This window comes from Myripristis murdjan, chromosome 14 (genome assembly GCF_902150065.1).
Source record: "Myripristis murdjan chromosome 14, fMyrMur1.1, whole genome shotgun sequence".
Taxonomy (NCBI): domain Eukaryota; kingdom Metazoa; phylum Chordata; class Actinopteri; order Holocentriformes; family Holocentridae; genus Myripristis; species Myripristis murdjan.
Window position 1 is genome coordinate 22,655,123 of NC_043993.1, and position 17,203 is coordinate 22,672,325.

At 39.2% G+C, this 17,203-nt stretch overlaps 3 protein-coding genes across 3 annotated transcripts; 1 reads left to right on the top strand and 2 right to left on the bottom strand.

The window, feature by feature from the left end:
• Positions 1-246: 246 nt before the first annotated feature.
• On the top strand, positions 247-5,748 carry dnajb13 (DnaJ heat shock protein family (Hsp40) member B13). Its single transcript, XM_030068392.1, has 8 exons — positions 247-314; positions 490-593; positions 1,354-1,515; positions 2,192-2,349; positions 3,272-3,385; positions 4,794-4,907; positions 5,007-5,083; positions 5,572-5,748. Exons 1-8 carry the CDS (start codon positions 247-249, stop codon positions 5,720-5,722), a joined length of 948 nt encoding a protein of 315 aa, XP_029924252.1. The 3' UTR covers positions 5,723-5,748.
• Positions 5,749-5,832: 84 nt separating this feature from the next.
• On the bottom strand, positions 5,833-9,010 carry ucp2 (uncoupling protein 2). The gene is made up of 8 exons (XM_030068393.1): positions 8,933-9,010; positions 8,660-8,813; positions 7,918-8,132; positions 7,046-7,262; positions 6,758-6,955; positions 6,563-6,664; positions 6,202-6,382; positions 5,833-6,077 (listed from the first exon to the last, which is right to left on the bottom strand). Exons 3-8 carry the CDS (start codon positions 8,041-8,043, stop codon positions 5,978-5,980), a joined length of 924 nt encoding a protein of 307 aa, XP_029924253.1. The 5' UTR covers positions 8,044-8,132; positions 8,660-8,813; positions 8,933-9,010; the 3' UTR covers positions 5,833-5,977.
• A 3,415-nt stretch (positions 9,011-12,425) lies between these two features.
• Positions 12,426-14,583, bottom strand: LOC115371482 (mitochondrial uncoupling protein 2-like). Its single transcript, XM_030068888.1, has 6 exons — positions 14,413-14,583; positions 14,088-14,295; positions 13,788-13,985; positions 13,583-13,684; positions 12,856-13,036; positions 12,426-12,729 (listed from the first exon to the last, which is right to left on the bottom strand). The coding sequence occupies exons 1-6, from the start codon at positions 14,536-14,538 to the stop codon at positions 12,615-12,617; spliced, it is 930 nt and encodes a 309-aa protein (XP_029924748.1). The 5' UTR covers positions 14,539-14,583; the 3' UTR covers positions 12,426-12,614.
• Between the last annotated feature and the right edge of the window lie 2,620 nt (positions 14,584-17,203).

Consider the following 17,203-nt stretch of genomic DNA (forward strand, 5'->3'; position numbering starts at 1 on the left):
GCAAACAAAACTACAATCCTTGTGAAAGCACTCGCATCCTGTCGACTCTCTTTCTTGGCTGCTCTCTTTGAGCCTCCCAGCCGCAGCTGTTACCCCTGGCAACCACTTTGGTGTTCCTTGGCAACCAAGTCAAACTGCTGCTTTGTGTTTGTGTACTGTCAACGAAAATGTTTGCAAATTAAGTCAAAACTTTAGTATTTTTTTTTAAAAAGGTCGTTTATTTTCGAATTTAGCCTTAATTCAGTAATGGAGACAGATTACTACGCAGCTCTGGAGATCAACAGAAACGCAACTGACGCAGATATTAAAAAGGCGTAAGTTGGGTTAGCTTGACATAAACAAAGCGTAAAGTAACCCTCTGCATCTATACTAGCACATGCTACATCAGAATGTACAGGTGTAATTTGAATTGCTGGTAATGTGACCTTAAATGCTCACATGTTAAGTATTTGGCAGCTAATCTCACTGTTTACAAACCAATCTTGTTAGATATCGCCGTCTTGCGTTGAAGTATCATCCAAGCGCAGCCAGCCGTCTGGAAGACGCTGAGAAGTTCAGTCAGCTGGCTGAGGCCTACGATGTCTTGAGCGATCGTAAGTGGCCTGTGGTATAACTTGTAAAGTTTATTTCATATTGAATATTAGATAACTAAAACCAGTCAAGGGATGGCAGCACCATCCGCTTTAACCCTCCTGTTACCTTTGGCCCCATACAGTGTTAAACGTCTCTAACTACATCATTAACATAATATTTAATGACTTTTCCTAATTTAATGGGAACGAATGTGTAGCATGAAATTGACATGATGATATTTTTTCAATGTCCTGTACACTTTTTTTTTTTTTTTTAGCTGTATAAAACATACCAGAAATATCAACATTCCACACACATTAACTTTTAGTTGTTTTGGATGATACTGAGGAACTATAACATGCCATTTATAATCTTCAAAAAGCCTAATATAACCACACCTGTAGTAGTGTGAGAACCACTGATAGTTAATATGACATTTGGGAGGGAAAAATGATTATTCTCACAAGAAGTTTGATGAATAGCAGGCTGACTGGGGGGACACAACAAAGCTGACACATTAACTTGAGTAACAAGTTTTATTATAATCAAGTTCTAGAGGTTTAAATTGTCATGGTCAAAGTGACCTCAATTGATTAAAAAAATAGTAAATGTGAAGGTAACAGGAGGGTGAGTAAGAACTTTGCTATTTATATTTATATTTCTGTTTCCTTAAACCACTGCCGGGGTCTCAATAACTTAACTCCAAACCTATAGTGTCTGGGCATGTGTGATACATTACTTGTTTACTGCAAATCTATAGCTGTATGTATTTTCTGACAGCTCGAAAAAAGGCAACCTATGACAAGTTTGGGGAGGAGGGCCTAAAAAATGGCATCCCACTTCAGTTTGACAGAAATGGGGCTTGGTCATCTGGATATATCTATCACGGGAATCCAGACCAAACATTCAGACAGTTCTTTGGAGGTGACAACCCGTTTGCAGGTAGGAAAACATATTAGATACGGACCTTTGCTATATAAACATCACACAAAAAGTAAGGAAATGTGTGTTTGGTAGATTATTTCTTTGTTGTAACAATGTTTCTTGGCAATAAATCTTATACCGTTGGAAAGCCTGTTTATTTCCTTTTTAAATGGTGCCACATTTGTAAGGATGATGCATTTGTGGGATGAGCAGCAGAGCTGAGTATGTGGGTTGCGCCCATGAAAAATTTGCCAAATCTTCTCTGCCAATGCCAAACAGCTTACACTGGAAAAACGAGGCTTGTCATCATTGGAGGCAATCTCGATGCAGAGAGATATCGAGATGAGATTCTGCAACAGGAGATTCTGCAGAGAAGATTTGGCAAATTTTTCATGGGCACAACCCACATACTCAGCTCTGCTGCTCATCCCACAAATGCATGTTCCTTACAAATGTGGCACCATTTAAAAGGGAAATGAACAGGCTTTCCAATGGTATAAGATTTATTGCCAAGAAGCATTGTTACAACAAAGAAATAATCTACCAAACACAAATTTCCTTACTTTTTGTGTGATGTTTAGTTGTGCAGGCACACAATATGTATGTTGGTCATTTTGATTTCACCCTAATAACAATTTCATGATATCCTGCTATCATGAATCATGATATCATCCTGATCTCCTATTTTTGCAAGACTTCTATTCGAAGGATGGAGCTGAAGTGCCGGTTGGGGTTGGTGGCCTGCAAGACAGAGAGGTGAAAACACAAGATTCTCCCATAGAGAGAGATCTTCACTTGAGCCTGGATGATCTCTACCACGGATGTGCAAAAAAGATGAAGATATCCCGCAGGGTAAGAGTTACGTAACAAAACCATTCTACATAACCATCTTGGTTGTACGTATCAGACAACAGATTCATAATAATAAAACTCAAACAGAATTTATGTGTTCTTCATAAAGTGATTGTATTTAACTGAGACAAACATATGCAATCAAATTCCTCAGACTGTTTCCATGGGCTGACTACACTGCCTGTCTGGCCCTAATTCAGATGACAGCAGCAGGGTGCAGAACACACACTGAAGCCAAATGATAACACATTACAAGAGTTCAGGGGAGAGATTCTCACTAGATTTGTGCTTTGAGCAATAAACAGATTTTATCTGCAGTCCATCGAAGAGGTGTTGTAAGTTTACATCTGAGCTGACAGCACCATGGATATATAGTGCAGTTCTGCTCTCATTGCCAGCTGCACAGGCCATAAGAATCATGTTCAGATAAATATTACAACACTGACTGAAATGTATGTGGTTTCGCTGCCCAGAAATGTGTTTTCACATGGCTAGACGAATATGAACCAAGATGCTATGCTTTCAGTATTTACCTCATGTTGAAAAGATAAGATCAGATTAATATATTTATATTCCCTAAATGCTTAATTTCTTTTTCATGATAGCATTTATCTATTACATCTATTTGGGCAGAATATATAAAAAATGTCCAATGGTTTGTTTCAGAGGGTTTAAACAATGTCCTGTATAAAGATACCTACACATTACGTGCTGCAGAAGGATAAACTGTCTAATTTTTGAGTGTCTAATGACACAAGAACAGAAAATTGTCTGTTATCTATTATCTGTTTACATTTGGCATAAGATACAGGGCACTTAGATCATTCACCTCACTGTGTGGGTTGTAATTGCATGGGGCACATGTCAACAAGGAAGTACAAATACATATTTATTTACTAATTTCCTTAAATGTGATAACCAGGTTATGAATGAGGATGGACTCACATCCAGCATTAAAGACAAGATACTGAGTATTATTGTGAAACCTGGATGGAATGAAGGCACGAGGATAGTTTTCCACAAGGAAGGAGATCAGGTGAGAGAGAGTTTTTTTTTTTTTCATTTCCTATATATGTGCTATGTATTTAAAACCATCAACATAACCAATGATTTAAGATTTATTTAATGCAAACCTGTGGATTCACACTGGGAGTTTGTGTACACTTTAAATGATAATAAGAAGTAGGACTGAATTTATTTCAAAATCAAAATCCATATGATTGTAATGGAATGAAGAAACCCACAAACATTTGTCATGCAGCAGAACAAACATATTTAATTTATAGTGGCTAGAATGAAAACCAGAGTATGATACCAGTATGTGAGCGCTTTTAGGTGCTGGCTGCAGCTAAAAAGCCCTCATCCATCACTTCACATTTGACATTTGCCTCTGTATCTTCCACTGGCCAAACATGTGGGAACGGACAGATAGAGGCTCAATCACAGACAGTTAAATGGTCAAAGGTGTGTCCAAGTTTATGTCCAATGGAGTGCAGGGCCTGAATTAGACAAATGACTCTGCACCACCTATTGTTTTTGCCTGTGGTGCTGTCCCTGGTGCTGATTTCCCTAGTTGGACCCCTATAGCTTGTCATCTCTGTCGTCTCTGCTCCCTCACCCCAGGGGACACCATAATAAACACATGCAGCTCTCACTGAGCTGTAAGCTGTAGGGGGAGGTGTAGTAAGTGGACTTTATAGCATTTGTTCAATACAGTGTGAAGGGATTATGTAAGAAAATCATAAAATACTCTGCATTATGTGTATCAAGTATACAATGTTGTGTAGACACTGAAATACTGCAAAACTGTACAAAATATCTCATGGTGGCTATCTCTGGTAGTGACTGGGAGTGACAGTAGTAAGATTTTTAAGTGCCTCTGATGGATGGGGAGAGGGAACACATTTTCAGGTGATCACAGGAGGTGAGCCTTTAGAATTGCTAATTTGAGTTAACAAGCCAGTAGCCATCATTTTGCTTCAGGTTGTTCAATTCTACTCCCTCAAAATACAAGGGTGAATATTTTTTGACTGCTGGATGACTATGTGAGAACTCAGTATGGAAAAAACTGAGTTATATAACAAATCCAGGGCTAAGCTAGCATGTATATACAACATGTTTTGTAGAAATGTTCAGTATTGTTTATTTTATATTTCTTCTAATTAAGAGTTGTGCTTGCTCCCCTGTGGTAAGCATCACTGCAGCAAGCAACCAAAGTCTTCCCCCACTTGATTTTGGAATTTTTATATGATAATTGGATTGGTAATTTTTATTTATTACAGTTATAGTTATAGTTATAGTTTAGGATTTTTTATAGTTACCATTGTAGTGGGAACTGAGAAGTTTTAAGAGATCAATAGAGACTGTAAAAAGATCAGGTCATTCCAAAGTTCTACTTTAGAGAAAGTTTAACTTGTGATCATATCTTTGTGTTTTAATTCTAGGGGCCCAACAGCATCCCTGCAGACATTGTGTTTGTCGTGCGACAGAAGAGTCATCCTTGCTTTGTAAGACAAGGGAATGACCTCATCTACAAAGTTCAGATCTCTCTGGAGATGGTGAGTTAGGTTAAAGACTTCTGCTCATTAATCCAGGTTTTATCGGTAATCATTTTTTCAATAGTTAAAATTTATTCAGGTTTATTCCCTTCTCCTCAGGCCTTGACTGGGTTCTCTGTGGAAGTGGAGACACTAGATGGCAGGCTCCTCAACATTCCCATCAATGACATTGTACAGTGAGTACTTTACTGTGCTGGGGTCGAAGGGGTACACTGGTTTCAATACTGGTCAAACCACATTGCTGGATTGTGTGTTGCAATCCTATTAATTTGGCATTAATTACAAATACCCTTTAAGCTGCCATGAATAATCAGAAAGGCAAAAGATCAGCAGATGGTCATATACAGCTTTGGCATGCAGTAGAGTAGAGCAAATTTGTCTGCACTCTTTATTGCTGTATAAAACATTCACTGTAAATATATTTGGGGATTAAATAAACCAATCTACATCAAATGGATGGAAATCCCCTGGACTGGATCACAGGCTGTATAGAATGAGATGATCAAAATAACTCAAGCAATCTATACATTGTATACTTAAACTAGGACATCTCCGTGCATGTCTCTTACCAACATGATTCAAAATCAGGATTATATTTTCTGGGTGTGCACATTATCTGGATTCACCATTTTTGTCTCTAATTTGTGTGTCACCTTGCACCCAGCCCCACCTACAGCAAAGTGGTGACTGGAGAGGGAATGCCATTATCCAAGGATCCTTCCCACAGAGGAAACCTCATCATCATTTTTGACATCCAGTTCCCCCAGAAGCTCTCTGCTGAGCAGAAACGTCTAATCAAGCAAGTTCTAGCTTGATTAAACAGCTGTAACATTTTAGGTGTCAATCATTTGTTTCTAATGTTTATTACTGACACAAGTTTTCATAAAAATGTTGTTACATCTCTGTCTGTATTGCCACAATTTATTGTAAAACCTTTGTTGTGCTTGGATTCAAGTGACTGAAGATTAAATATAAGCAAGAAGATACCAAACAGTAAAAAATGGGTAAGCAGCACAACTGTAATACAGCATCATCCTTTTGCCAGAGAATAATAATCACAGTGCAGTTGATCAGTTGTGTTGTACTGCCATCATGGCCCTTTTCAGCTGCTCATATGTGACAAACATCACTACGTTCCAGGAGCCCAGGCGTAAGAAAGATGGCATGAACCTCGAGAGTGAGAAAATAGAACAGGGGCATGATGTAATATGGCAGTCCATTCAACTGGACAATTCAAATTAATGGCCTTCACATATATTTTGTTTATGACAATTTAGAACAGGTCATTGCTTACCCCTTATAAAAGGCAAGGGGTCCCTCTTTGGTCACCATGGCAACAGCACAGTTGAGGACACTGCTGTACTGGCCAAGGGCAGAGTTCATATATCTTGTCTTGACCACATCAACTGGAGAGGCAATCACTGTTGTGCATAAGCCTGCACCAAACGCTGATATAAAGTGGCAGGGCAGATTATCTGTAGAGTAAATGCTGACAGTCACTGAATGTGTTAAGCTTCCAGAAGAAAATAATTCTGGCTATTGCACTGCATACAAACACACACACACACACACACACACACACACACACACACACACACACACACACACACACACACACACCTAAGAATCATATTATACTGAAGGAATTGCTTCACCTGTCATGGGAGTGGACAGTAGAAGAGCATCCTTAATGAAGTCATACGTCACCAGTTCAGTACAGTTAACAATAGCACTACGTGCAATATTCGGAGCAGTACCTGCAAGTTAGAGTAAGGTTTGGACATTATAATAATAAGAAGAAGAAATGATACAACTATTTATAGATCTGCTTGCTCTCAAGCCTAAGCTACCTTTCCACAGGCCATGGATGCCTTCTTCTTTGGCAATGGTCTTGTAAGCATCAATGGTGCTGCAGTAGCGTCTAGCAAGTCCTGGAGACCTGGCCTGGGCCTGGAAGCGGACTTTCACCACGTCTGTCGGTTGAGCAAATGCAACCGCCATGGCTCCAGTGGTGCAACCCGCCAGCAACCGACTGCCAATGCCTACATCTGAACCAGACAGGAGGGAGATGTCAAACCTGACTGATACAGCACTTTGTCAGCTGAGCAAACAATAGAATGAACTTCACAGACACTCACGATCAGAGCCTCTAGTGTAGAGCTGTTTTACAGAGTCATAGAGACCAATGCGGACTGAGGCAAATGTCATCTGTCTCTGGAGTCCTGCTACTAGTCCATTATAGAGGCTCCTGGGTCCCTCTGTACGCACCATGGTGGTGATGGTGCCAAACACTCCCTTATATTTCACTGCAGGGCCGTTTACTGCAGCTGCAGCGCATCCCGCCTCCCCCTGGATCTGTGCAGGATAAATGGCCATGGAGGCTCAACAGACATTGAAGAGGGGTAGGGGGGAGTATGGGGGGAGTCTAGCCTCTTCAAGGTTTGAGGAAGGCATGTAATAAAAATAACAAAAATTATAAGTAATGCATAAAATGTTTTTAAAGAAACTGTGGAATTATTATTATTACATATTATTTATATGTATTTCCACATATCTTCACATATATGAGATTTTTTTTCAAATGTTTTAATTCACAATATCTCAACATACAGTATGATTACATATTCTATGTTGGTACAATATTACCAAACTATTTATTTATTTATTTATTTATTTGTTTGCTTTGAAAATCTGTGTAAAACCCATTTTGTGACATTGTCTGGTTTAGATGAAAGCCCAGAAAAAAATAAATAAATCTGACAATAACTTTACAAAGGAAAAAATCTTGCAGTGCAAAAAGTATTTTAACAGCGGAGGTCACAACAGAAGGCCTAAGTACCAAAATAACAAAGGTCATGATGATTTATGATTTAAAACTAGTTTTATCATCATGCAAAATACAATACAAATAGAAAAACAACAATAGAAAAGAAGGGGATCTGCACATGCTCTTATAGAGAACAAAACACTGAAAATTCTTAAAATAATTCCCAACAAAGAGCTAGCTCACCTGCAGCCGTACTTTGGCTGTGTCCAAGGGGAAGGTGAGCAGGTCAGCAATGCAGGCTGCAGTTCCAGCACCTACGAACTTGACAGCCGCTGTTGGGGGGACATCTGCAGGTCCAAATCCAACCATGTTCCTGCCTTATGAGATTGTTGTGGAATATGAAGACTGAAGAGTGGTTTAAATGGAGATGATGTGGACACAGTACAAGGAATCAAAATCTGAAAAAGAAACTGGAAAATATTATGCTGCAAAAAATAACTGATGAAAACACTTACTGATTGTTGATTGATTATGTTGATCACATTCATTCAAAACCTCATGTAGTGTTTTGACTGTTCATCTACATACAAATCGTTTTATCAGTCATTCTCCTCCTAGGCAGGCCTATCTTGTATCTATCTCCTGATACTAATGAGGCCTCCAGTTGTCTGGTGTACTCTGTCCATTCAGCAGCAGGCTAAGCAGAGGGGATGTATTAAAGTAGGAGTGTTTACTTGCTGGATGAGGAAGAACTATACAGGGAGAAATGGGCTATAAAACAAGCCTTTACATTGGCTGTGTAAAGTTTTGACAATATGATGGCAAAATTATATTTTCTGTTGTTTTGCTATTTGTAATGTCCAAACAGGCATAAATAATAACTGGAACTTATACACCAGAGACTCCCAGCAATCACATTTAAGTCTAAGCTTTGATTAGGTGAATTTGAAGTGTCACTCTGTAATAAGATATTATTAATTCTTACCTTTAATGGGACAATTTAGGGCAGAAACATTAGAGATCAAGATTCTCTAAAGGTGTCCCTCTGGCTGAATTTACTCCCCGCTGTAAACTGATTTCCTTGTTCTTCCATAGAAAAATGTTTAAAAATAATATTCCTCAAAACCATACTCCAAATCCTGAAAAAGACAGAGAGACAAGGTTAAATACAGCACAGGAACAGAATAAAAGTAACAGCAATTACACCATCCTCCAAAACACAATTTTAAATGCAAGCATTATGAATTGTGGACGTTACTCAGTTAAGTAAAATGCCTCTCCAAGTGACAATGCCTTATTTAAAGAAATAGATGAGTTTGTAGAGGAAACTGAACTGATGACTGGACAGAATACAATAGTGTGGCAGGGGAGAATGAGCCTCTGCTTTTTATACTCCTCTTTACAATGTTGTTACATAATGGCACAGCAGCTGTGTGGCTGGTGGGGCCATGAAGAGCGCCTGCAGGTCAGGCCAGTAAACTATTCTAAACTTCTGTGTGATAGAAACAGCCTGCAGAGTTATTTGTATATTTTTTATTTTAAAAAGAAGAAGAATATGTCAGCCTTCTACTCACTTTTTATCTTTTGTCCTCATAATCAAGCCTGTCCTCTTCATGGGAAGAAAAACAACCCCCAAGTATAGTGTGGAATATATCTCTTCTATTCATAGTGCTGTGAAGAGAACAGAACAGGCGGGCCACAGTCTTGACTCTGATGGCATCCAGGCCTCTGTCTGTGGCCTTTCGGGCTACAACAATATCATCATCATCATCATCATCATCATCATCATCATCATCATCATCATCATCACCATCATCACCATCATGCACAATCAGCAAAGTAGATATGGTGAAAACAAACTTTTGCAACTTTTTTTTTTTTTTTTTTTCCACTTCCTGAAATTCATGTGCCTCAGTCAGTTATCTGTTTAAATCTGCACTTTGCATGTTTCAGCATGCTGCTGAGTCATGGTGAAAAAACAAGAGCATGCTGCAGATCCCCAGCATAATTAGATCCATATGTTGAGGCCTGACGTCTCAGCACTGGTGTTGTCTGTCACCTGGTGCTCCTGCACTGTTGTAGCTGCTTATCTATGTGTAGGCCACAGCAAATACACTGAGTGTTTACTTTTCTCTACTGCAAAGTGCTAAATTGGGAATTATTGCCAAGGGTTTCTCTGTATAGCCCTGCAAAGCATCACATCAGCATCTCAACCCTAAACCTGAGGCAAAGTATATCTGATAATGAATTCATGAGGAAAGTAAGAGATTTAAGACATGGTTTGTTTATGGCTGTGTAGTTGTTTGTTGGCTTTACTTGGTTTTGTGGAGCCATGCAGTGTTATCATACCTTCAGATGGCAAATATTATTACATGTGGGATATAATCAGCTTTGGATACATGCCATGTAATGTGTGAATGTATGGGTTCATGTGGGTTTGCACAGTTGGTTTGAAAACAAGCAGAAATGAGAGTATATAATGTTCTGCCTATAAAGTGAAATGTCCTGTGATTTGGTTTTTCATGAGTTCTTTCTTGTATAATTTATTTTATAATATGTAAAAAGTATGAAAAAAATGCTGAAAACCATAAAAGGCCTTAGCACACACAGAATGTGGCAGTATAATACAAATGGGCTTTTTGTACTTTTCAAGTCAACCAATTTGGATTGAACACCACCTTGAATTTTTTTTAAAAAAAAAAAATATGAATAGTAATCCTGATTGACCCATCAGTGTCGAATCTGACATATTCTGAATCCAGGCAGCTACAGCTTTGAATGAACCTGGCTTTTCCATTTGACAAAAAAGAGAACTAAATGTGAAATGGCAGGTTTGGAAAAAGGTGATTGGGAACATGCATGATCCAGTGAAACTCCTCCACCCGAAAGTGTGCCAAGTGCAAGAGGAAAACTTTGCATTTTCTCCAACTTGTCATTCAAGGGAAAACTTTCCCACCACAGATACTTTAGACAAATTTGCTGTTGTAGAACACTGTCAGATGCAGTGTAGCAACATAATGAGGGCCAAGTCTGGGTTTCTTGGAAAGAGAGACTTTCTCCTCCAGACACTGTGCCACAGCTCCTCCTTCAGGCCACCCATGTTCTGAGATGTTTAGAAAAAAGTTATTTGTGTCAACAGATGTTTTGCCGATGCTCCAGCCAACAGACCAACACCTTTTATCTATAGTGAAAGTGGCCACTGATTTCTCTTTAAGGACTGATGCAAGGAGGAGTCAGATGTCTGGTACAGGAATAAATATATTAGAGAACAACATCAACATGTATATGGATACCCTGCAATGATTAATCCCTGTTTGGCACACATTCTAGTTATGATGATGATGAAATTCGTCATTTTACCTGAAAATGCAACTTTGCTTGACTCAACATAATTTTCTTCTGTCAGTCCTGAGTAAAAGGACAGTTAATTACTTTGTTAAAATAAGTATCAATACACTTATAGGTCATAATTGTTTCAGTCCTCTTTGAGATGCTTACCACCATGAAACTGAGAATGAGAGTCAAAACTGAATCTTTGAGTGTCCCTGTACAGCTGCTGACACCCTTAAATATTCAACATCTTCACATGGCTTGGCAGTGGAAATACCGCTTGGCAGCTATATTTAAGAACAAGACGTCAATGTCACAGGGACAGACTCTGAGAAAAGTCACAGCGGAATAAGTCAAGTTTTTTTTTTTTTTTTTTTTTTTTTTTTTTTTTAGCTTACCTACTTTGCCTGCTTCAATTTTTTAAAACGTGAAGTGAATGGAAAGTTTGTCCAAAGATGCATTTACACTGTCTAGATGTCTCATCCAATTTTCATGTTCAATCCCTGTTGCTTTTGCCCTGAGGCTTTTCCCTGTTTACAAACTGTGCTGTAGTTATTTCTGACACACTGATACAAGACTACTGAATATCCCATTTAGCTCCCAACATGCCCCATTTTCTGAGAAGAGCTTGTACCATTTTATTGAATAATCTGATTTACTGCTCCATAGCTTAATAGCATTCAAACCCTAATCTAGTGTTTTATGACAAGATACAACCAGCCATTGTAAAATATTTTAAGTTTATTAATTGACAAAACTGAACAACCACCACTTTGTATTTACAGTTTGGCATTACCCACCATTGTGTGCAACATTTTCACAACTTATCGACCAGCAATAAGTCATACTTTCATCTTGCTGAACAAACATCCCTGTAAACGTGTAGATTACCATATAAAAACCTAATCACAGACACCATAACAGCCTTTTTAATCAATCTTCGCACCACTGTAAACATTTTTATACAATCCACATTCATAGACAAAACAATATGATTTCGTGCTACATTAAAGTGGTCACTGTATCTTCAAGGCTTAGGGTTTGTCTGCTCACCTTAAACAGAGAACCCACCCTGAGTCATAAATCACATTATTCTTATGATCTCACAGTTCAGCATGTAAACATGAATACCACTCTCCAGAAACTAAAAGCCAGTATAATGCAATCAAGATAAATATTATATAACTTTATGGAATTATCACCTGAGCTGTGTCTTTCACAAGATTCACACCCAAATGAGCATTTTTATACAAGTTTTTACGGTTATGAAACTTTAAATCTTCTTTTATCTTCATAAAATCACTCTCGCATTGCCACAACACCTATAAGTCAGGTTTGAATTCACTGATAATGAACAACATTTGCCTCTTTCTGACATAATCAAAACAGTTATGTCTATATTATTTATGGAAATAAAATATGTGAGCTATTTCAAGGGACTTTTTCCCTTTGACTCCGCCTCCACGTTGCCACCTTGGTAATGTGTCCAAGGGGCCCGAAGCTGTCCAGATCCCTTCAGGCCTTACAGTATGGGCCTTATTTTCAGATTCATGAATGAATTTTCTAATTCATGATTCATGCTGACGGTGGTACTGATGGTCACATCGCCATCAAAACGGTGACTCCCAGGACTGCTGTGCTCTGGTAATGCCTCGTTTAATCTGCTCATACGACACAAACATCACAATGTTCCAAGACCCCAGTCGCAGGAAAGAGGGCATGAACCTAGAAGTACAGGACACAAAATACAAGCTAAATAAAGTAGCGCGATGAAAAGGTGTATCATAACTCTTATATGGGTCATTGGTATATAAATGGCACTCAAGTGTACTGCTGCTGACATGTGCTTACCCCTTATAGAAAGCTGTGGGCCCTTCATTTGTCAGCATGGTGACAGCACAGTGTATAGCACTGCCATACTGGCCCGCTGCCGAGTTCATGTACCGCGTTTTGACAACGTCGACAGGAGAGGCCACAATGGTCGTACAGAAACCTGCTCCGAAGCCGGCTGTGAAGTGGCACGGCAAGTTGTCTACAGATGATTAGAGACAATATCACATCCATCAATAACTGCAATAACAGCAAAATACCCTTTTCCGACTTAACAAGACTGAGACAAGATGTTTGATACCATTTTCACCTCTTACATCCAGAGGTTCAGTTCATATGAATAACATCGAGCATCTTGTCTCTGTCTGGGTGAGTCAGAAAAAGGCTTTTTTTTCCCCCAAAACAGTGGAATATTCCCTTAAGGGTGTGCTATGCAAAATTGTAGAGGGTGGTCTGAAATGAGGACCATTGCGACTCAACTGAAAAAAAAAGAAAAAAAAAGTGAGATAACATGTAATTTGGTGGTTGGGTGTACATGGCTCTCAATCTCTGCCAACTCACAAATTAATTATGTGCTTGTGCCATGTTTTTTGTCAGTTGAGTCTAAACAGTCCTCACTTAAATTCATTCCTACCTTCTGCAATTTTGCATAGTGCACCTTTAATAATGTTGATATTGAATTTGATTGTACAAGATGTTCATTAGAATGACACTGGCAGTTTCTGGAATCATTTTGCTTGAGTCTCACCTGTCATTAGGTCATACTTCAGAATGAGCTCTTTGATGATGTCATATGTTACCAGCTCGGCACAATTTACAATGGCATTACGAGTGATATTGGGCATGCAACCTAGAAAAAGAAGAGGATCGTTACTTCAGAACCAGTGGTGTGTTTTTTTAAGATTATCAAAATTTCAACTTGGAATATATATTTTTAAAAGAATGACAAGTACCTTTCCACAGGCCCCGCACTCCCTCATCCCGAGCGATCGTCCGGTAGGCATCAAGCGTGCCATTGTATCTCTTCCCACCATCAGCCAGACGCACCTGGGCTTGAAAACGTACCTTTACCACATCTGTTGGTTGTGCAAAAGCCACAGCCATGGCTCCTGTGGTGCAGCCGGCCATGAGCCGAACCACAATCCCAGCATCTGGAGAGCACATGCATTAGAAGTCACAACATGGATGTGAGAGAAACCACTTTGTCACTAGAACAAAGGCATGAACTGGAAAACTTAGGTTAGAAAACTCACTCTCGGAGCCTCGAGTGTAAAATTGCTTCATGGAGTCATAAAGGCCAATGCGGACGGAGGCAAAGCTCATCTGTCTCTGAAGTCCTGCCACCAGGCCGTTGTAGAGGCTCCTGGGTCCCTCTGTACGCACCATGGTGGTGATGGTGCCAAACACTCCCCGATACTTCACCACATTGGCCCCTTGCGCTGCTTGAGATTCTCCTTGGATCTGTGTATGAGAAAAATGCAGTCAAGCACTGTTTGCAACAGGAAAGAAGAATTATCAATAAAATGTAGATGTCACAGTTAAAATGTGGCACGTCTCCCAGTCCACTGTATCACTAACCTGTAGTCTGACTTTGGCAGTATCTAGGGGAAAGGTGACAAGATCAGCAACACAAGCTGCAGTGCCTGCACCAAAGAACTTGGTTGCAGCAGATGGTGCCACGTCTGTGGGTTTCATGCCAACCATTGCTAAGCCAGGGTCGACTTCATATATGCAAAATCCACCTCCTAATGGTACATCAGCTGAAGCACCTACAGTGTTCGCCCAGCAAGTCTGTATATACCTGAGAATACACACCGAAGAATAGCATTACTCCAAAGACAGACATGACAGCAGGAATACAAATACTCTCTTTTCTCTTCTGGCAGCAACATTAATTCAGATTTTGATTTGCTGTAATTATAATATATGCAAAATTAACTTGGCACAGCTTGAGTTTACTCCTAATATTTTTCAAGTGTTCATGCTGAAAATTGCATATACCTGTGATTGAAGGCAACAGCAACTTTTTTTCAAGTCGTTCTGCTAACAAAATGTCTTGGGCCATAAACTTCTTAGGAAAGCAAGCATACCACTACCTGAAAGAAATTAATATTCATTATGCATTTATGATCAGAACTGTATCATGCTGATTTTGTAAATGATATCCCCTTTTGCTGGCTGCCACTATATGTACATAAATGTGCTATATTTCAGCAAAAGGGTACAAGAAACAGTAGACATTTGACTATATCCTCTGCTTAGAGTGAGTGACAAGAATGGAGTCTCAATTTGGGAGAATCCTATCAAAAGCTGCACAATTTAAAAAAAAAAAAAAAAAAAAGACAATATATTGACAAAACATCCAGAAGTAATTGTAATCCAGGTTTACCTGAGTAGTTCCAAAGAAGCTCATAATCCAGCACAATGATAAATATATATAATCCCTTGGCCAGTTAGTCCTTTTTCCGTGTCTCGAGTTCTTGTTGTGTTGCTGCGCTGGAGAGGCTCCTTAATTTATAGGCGCCTTGTGCACATGCCTGACAAGTTGTGCACACAGAGCACACACAAGCTATGTTTATCTCATGTGTTTACCATCACTGAGACACAGATGGACACTTGAGCAGTTGTTGATTCACACTTAACAAACAGAGTCATTATGTTAGAGTTATTATGAAAGATAATTGTGCTTCACAGTTGTTTGTGTCACTATAAGAGTAGTCTTATTTATTTGCTTTATGGGAATCTACTAATTGTGTCTGTGATGAAATTGCTAACAATATGATATTTGATGAGGCTTTTGTATTTCAGACCTTGGTGTTTGACTTTAATTTCCAATAGGCCAATGCAAAATATTTTAAATTAATATTAGAAATACTAGAAATGTATTGTGTATTTGTGAATTTACTATACAAAAGCACAAGCTACTTTATGATCTTCAGCTCTGAACTTCCAGCAGATTAAAGAGGGTTCAGTGTTCTTGGCCTGTCTTTCCCAAGTTCACATTATGTGGTGACATCAACTCACATTACCACACTCACTTCCAAGAACCCACCCATCTCCATCCACATGCCCTGTAAAGGTCACCCTCCTGTGCCTATTGGCTGAGGCGTGTGGCCAATCAGACAGGGAGGCCCGTCTGGATTCCTCGGCTGCTCCTCATTGGGTGCAGGACTGACTGTCTTACATTTGTTCTGCAGCCTTTTCCCAGTGCCAGTGTCTCACAACAAAAACTTGGAGAGGCATCTCAGAAGCTTCAGGAATTCCCTCCCCCTCCCCCCTGCCATTCATAAAGTTATGAAATGTTCCAGGCGAGGGAAACGCCATATTCTCAGCCAATCCATACAATGAGCCAGGGTGGGTGGGTGAACAGGGCACCTGCATGCAATTGTTCACGCGAACACCAGTGTAAGGGTGATGATCTCTGACTTTAAAAGTGGAGTGGGGAGAGAGTGTGTTGGCTAATGCGGTGCCAGAGTCCTGACTGTGCATGCTTCCATACATGTGACTTTCCATGGTGACTCTGGGTCACGGCCCCAAGCTCACAGCTAGTCACGCGGTTGACTATGCAAAACACTCCCCTCTCCTCTTCACCTGCTGTTATATGTCACAATGTCACTCTAATTTCTGAACTCTGGTGCTGATTCTTTAATTTCTAAGACCCAACCTTTCCAGTTCTGCTGCCTGCAAGTGCATGACAGAGACAAAAACACCACTTAATCACTTTTCTTTTCAGAAACTCCCCCTGCCAGTTTCATAGATTCCATATTATGAACGTTGGAGTTTTAATCCCCAATAATATTTTTTCTAAAAACACACTCTGTGCTCAAAACAAAACCCATGTTAAAGAAAATAAATAGAAATAGAAAACAGATTGTTTTTAATTATGTTAAAGTACTTAAAAAATGTCATATGACATATGATGTTAAATGACATTGATTTCCATGGTATGTATTGTATGATGTGCCATTTTTAACATTCTCTATTTTCTTTTAATCATTTTCTTTTTTCTCTTACTACTACTACATCCTCCTAAATAGAACAGAGGATGATTACTTGTATGCTAATTCATGTGGATCAGGACAGCACAATAGAAAACACATTTTTCTAAATGCCTTAGAAATGTACATGACAGAAGACATTTCCTTAGATACTCTGGACAATCCTATCACAAATAATATAAAAGGAATGGTAAACTAAAATGTGCAATTTTTCATCAAAATGTTTTTTGTTGTCATCACTGGGAGCAGAAAACACCATGAAAATGAGAATTTGAAGTTGTTTCTGTGCCGAGAGAGAACTCGGGTTCTCCTGAGTCAGATGATCGGTTTTGCAGGGCAGGGAGTAAGATGCTACTTTCACATGTTCGAAT

What these genes read in the sequence shown, in the direction of transcription:
- dnajb13 (XM_030068392.1), top strand. Translation starts at nt 247, where the DNA reads ATGGAGACAGATTACTACGCAGCTCTGGAGATCAACAGAAACGCAACT. An exon ending in GACGCAGATATTAAAAAGGC is followed by an intron (nt 315 to 489) that starts GTAAGTTGGGTT and finishes CAATCTTGTTAG; the next exon opens with ATATCGCCGTCTTGCGTTGA. An exon ending in CTACGATGTCTTGAGCGATC is followed by an intron (nt 594 to 1,353) that starts GTAAGTGGCCTG and finishes ATTTTCTGACAG; the next exon opens with CTCGAAAAAAGGCAACCTAT.
- ucp2 (XM_030068393.1), bottom strand. Translation starts at nt 8,043, where the DNA reads ATGGTTGGATTTGGACCTGCAGATGTCCCCCCAACAGCGGCTGTCAAG. An exon ending in CATCCATGGCCTGTGGAAAG is followed by an intron (nt 6,665 to 6,757) that starts GTAGCTTAGGCT and finishes TCTAACTTGCAG; the next exon opens with GTACTGCTCCGAATATTGCA. An exon ending in CCCCTTGCCTTTTATAAGGG is followed by an intron (nt 6,078 to 6,201) that starts GTAAGCAATGAC and finishes CTCACTCTCGAG; the next exon opens with GTTCATGCCATCTTTCTTAC.
- LOC115371482 (XM_030068888.1), bottom strand. Translation starts at nt 14,538, where the DNA reads ATGGTTGGCATGAAACCCACAGACGTGGCACCATCTGCTGCAACCAAG. An exon ending in AGTGCGGGGCCTGTGGAAAG is followed by an intron (nt 13,685 to 13,787) that starts GTACTTGTCATT and finishes TTCTTTTTCTAG; the next exon opens with GTTGCATGCCCAATATCACT. An exon ending in CCCACAGCTTTCTATAAGGG is followed by an intron (nt 12,730 to 12,855) that starts GTAAGCACATGT and finishes CTGTACTTCTAG; the next exon opens with GTTCATGCCCTCTTTCCTGC.